Source organism: Oncorhynchus keta, chromosome 1, assembly GCF_023373465.1.
Source record: "Oncorhynchus keta strain PuntledgeMale-10-30-2019 chromosome 1, Oket_V2, whole genome shotgun sequence".
Lineage (NCBI taxonomy): Eukaryota > Metazoa > Chordata > Actinopteri > Salmoniformes > Salmonidae > Oncorhynchus > Oncorhynchus keta.
In genome coordinates, this window is record NC_068421.1 from 98,465,509 (window position 1) to 98,468,159 (window position 2,651).

A 2,651-nucleotide genomic window follows, 5' to 3' on the forward strand; every position below is an offset into this window, starting at 1 on the left:
GACTACGCAAACACAGCGTTCACACGACAGAAAACCTTTTGACTTTCAAAACGTACATCATTTAATGGATCTTCTGAATTCAATAAAAACCATTCCGAGATCAGCAACAGTTTCGAGAGATAAACCAGAGCGTTTCAGTAACGAGCACTATTTGCGGTGACAGGATTCAGGAAACTGACAACCGTTGTTCCTGTCACCCACTAGAGCTCGTAGTGTAAATCTGTATTTTTCTCCTGTTGTGAAATCACACGGTCATAATCGCCCTTCTGGAAACCTACAAAAGCAAACGGTAGGGTGTGTGAACTCCGGGATCTGAATGAGCTAATAAACAACAGACTGTTAGCAGTCTGTTAAAAGAAACTTTTCCACGGGGCCCGAGAGAGGGAGCATGTTTGGTCGGCAGCTTCCTCTTCCTATTTCGAAAAGGGGCCGAGATATAAACGAAATGTTGATCAAAAACTACCTGCCGAAACAAGTCTCCCGCTCGAATACCGAGCGAAACGGTAACAATGTAACGTCGAAGGCACCGCGTCACATGTGACGCTGACCGGGGGAGCAGGAAAGTCGCGTGTTGCTAAATCAATGCTCATTGTTCCCCACGTTTACATCAGACTATCAGTCGGTCCAGAACAATGACAGCGGTCTCAGGCTAAATAAAGGCACTGATCACCTTGACTAACCTTGAACTATGATGCCTATGGAACATGAAGTATTAGGATAAAACACCTAATTAACCGAGGTTGTGGATGTTCTCCTGTCATTTAGCACATCGTTTTGTTCAAGGGAAAGAAACTAGTTCATATTCAACAACTTTATCATTTGTATCCAGGCCAACAATGTGACACCAGAAACAAGCATGCCATTTTGGCAAGACAACCCCCGTGTTTAGTTGCAATCCAACACTCCGGAATCGCACCATAGAATGTCAATTAGCTAGCTACGTCCTTCAAAATGACCTCTTTGGCAAATGACACCGAGAGAGCCTCTCGCTTTCAATAACGTATCGATCCGGTTTAGTCTAATAACGAATAGGGGACATAATTAACGTTCACTGGACCTACAAGTAGAAATGAAAACGAGCTTTTAGACAGTCCGCAATTTTTCGTTACGTTTATTGTAATCTTATCTCATCAATATGTTAGTTATTTTACAGATTAGTTTATAGCCTATTTCACAGTTAATTCATTGACTGTGCTTTTTTTTCGTGTACTTTTCCATTGAAAGTGAAAGTCACGATGCTACAAGTCAAATGCAACTGGTTCATTATTTTGTCAATCAACAAACGAGGGAAAGAGTCTGGAACCCTCCGTGCCGTTACCCTATTCAGAGGAATACACGGACACCGTCTGGAAACAACAGACCTCGGACACTTATCATTCTTTATCCTCGAGTTAATAACCCTCCCCACAAAAAGTAGTTTATTACGGATGTATGTACTTACACCAACTGCCACCCGTGCGTCCTAGAAATTCCTTCCTTTCCGAATTCCACAGAAAGCTCTTCCATCCACCGTCTCCATCTTTATTTGCCGGCATATTTTTGGCTTTTTAATTTCACTTTTCAATTAAGGTGCTCTAATGGGCTTAGGAACCAGATTTCCCAAACTGTCCCCTGTACAGAATAGTAAAGGACAGCGTCGTACCCGGCTCTCCCTATTGTACCGCACACAATTTATCTCTTAGGGTAACCGACTCCGCCCGCAAACTCTTGTAATAAGTTACCTACAAAGAGAAGGCGGGGAGGGCCAACTCTCTGGGCAAATCACAAACAGTCATCGTTTTGCGTAAGAATCGTATGCAGGGGCGGGGGGGGCGACTGCTATGTCCCCTGCCCCATGAAAAGAGGCTGTTCAAAATGACATCGTGAGAACACAAATTGTAGAATTCTAAAACTACAATAGAATTCCAATTCTATTGTGATGTCATAAGCACCGCGACATTCTATGATCATTCTTGGAGTTCTATTTTGACATTACGTGTTAAAAGTTTTTTTTATTTTTTTTCAGGAGGTAACTTTTTGGGCATTTATTTGACCAGGCTGGCACATTGGGGTCTAAAGACCTGATTTACAAGCTCTGACTTACATGGCTTTAGAAATCCTGGGAAATGGGCTGACATAGTGCTTTCAGAAAGTATTCATACCCCTTGACTTATTCAAAATGTTGTTGTGTTACAGCCTGAATTCAAAATGGATTAAATATGTGTTTTTTTTTAACATCACCCTTCTATACACAATAGCCCATAATGACAAAGTGAAACCATGTTTTTGGAATATAGAAATATCTAATTTACATAAGTATTCACACCCCTCAGTAAATGAATGCATGGTAGAATCACCTTTGGCAGCGACTACAGCTGTGAGTCTTTCTGTGTACTTCTCTAAGAGCTTGGCACAACTGGATTGTACAATATTTGCACATTATTCTTTAAAACATTCTCCAAGCTCTGTTAAGTTGGTTTTTGTACATTGCTAGACAGCCATTTTCAAGTCTTGCTATATATTCTCAAACCGATTTAAATCAAAACGGTAACTACTCCACTCAGGAACAGTCAATGTCGTCTTGGTAACCAACTCCAGTGTATATCTGGCCTTGTGTTTTGGATGAAGCTCCCAACGAACACTTCTTGTGCTGACGTTTTTTCCAGGGGTAG

The 2,651-nt window shown here is 41.5% G+C and overlaps 1 protein-coding gene across 1 annotated transcript in view; it reads right to left on the reverse strand.

Moving 5' to 3' along the window:
- LOC127908871 (sodium/potassium-transporting ATPase subunit beta-233-like) overlaps positions 1 to 1,694 on the reverse strand; it is a 24,092-nt gene extending 22,398 nt beyond the window's left edge. Inside the window, exon 1 of the mRNA XM_052468688.1 lies at positions 1,442 to 1,694. Coding sequence (XP_052324648.1) covers positions 1,442 to 1,535 — 94 coding nt within the window. The 5' untranslated portion in view covers positions 1,536 to 1,694. The remainder of the gene's footprint in view (positions 1 to 1,441) is intronic.
- Between the last annotated feature and the right edge of the window lie 957 nt (positions 1,695 to 2,651).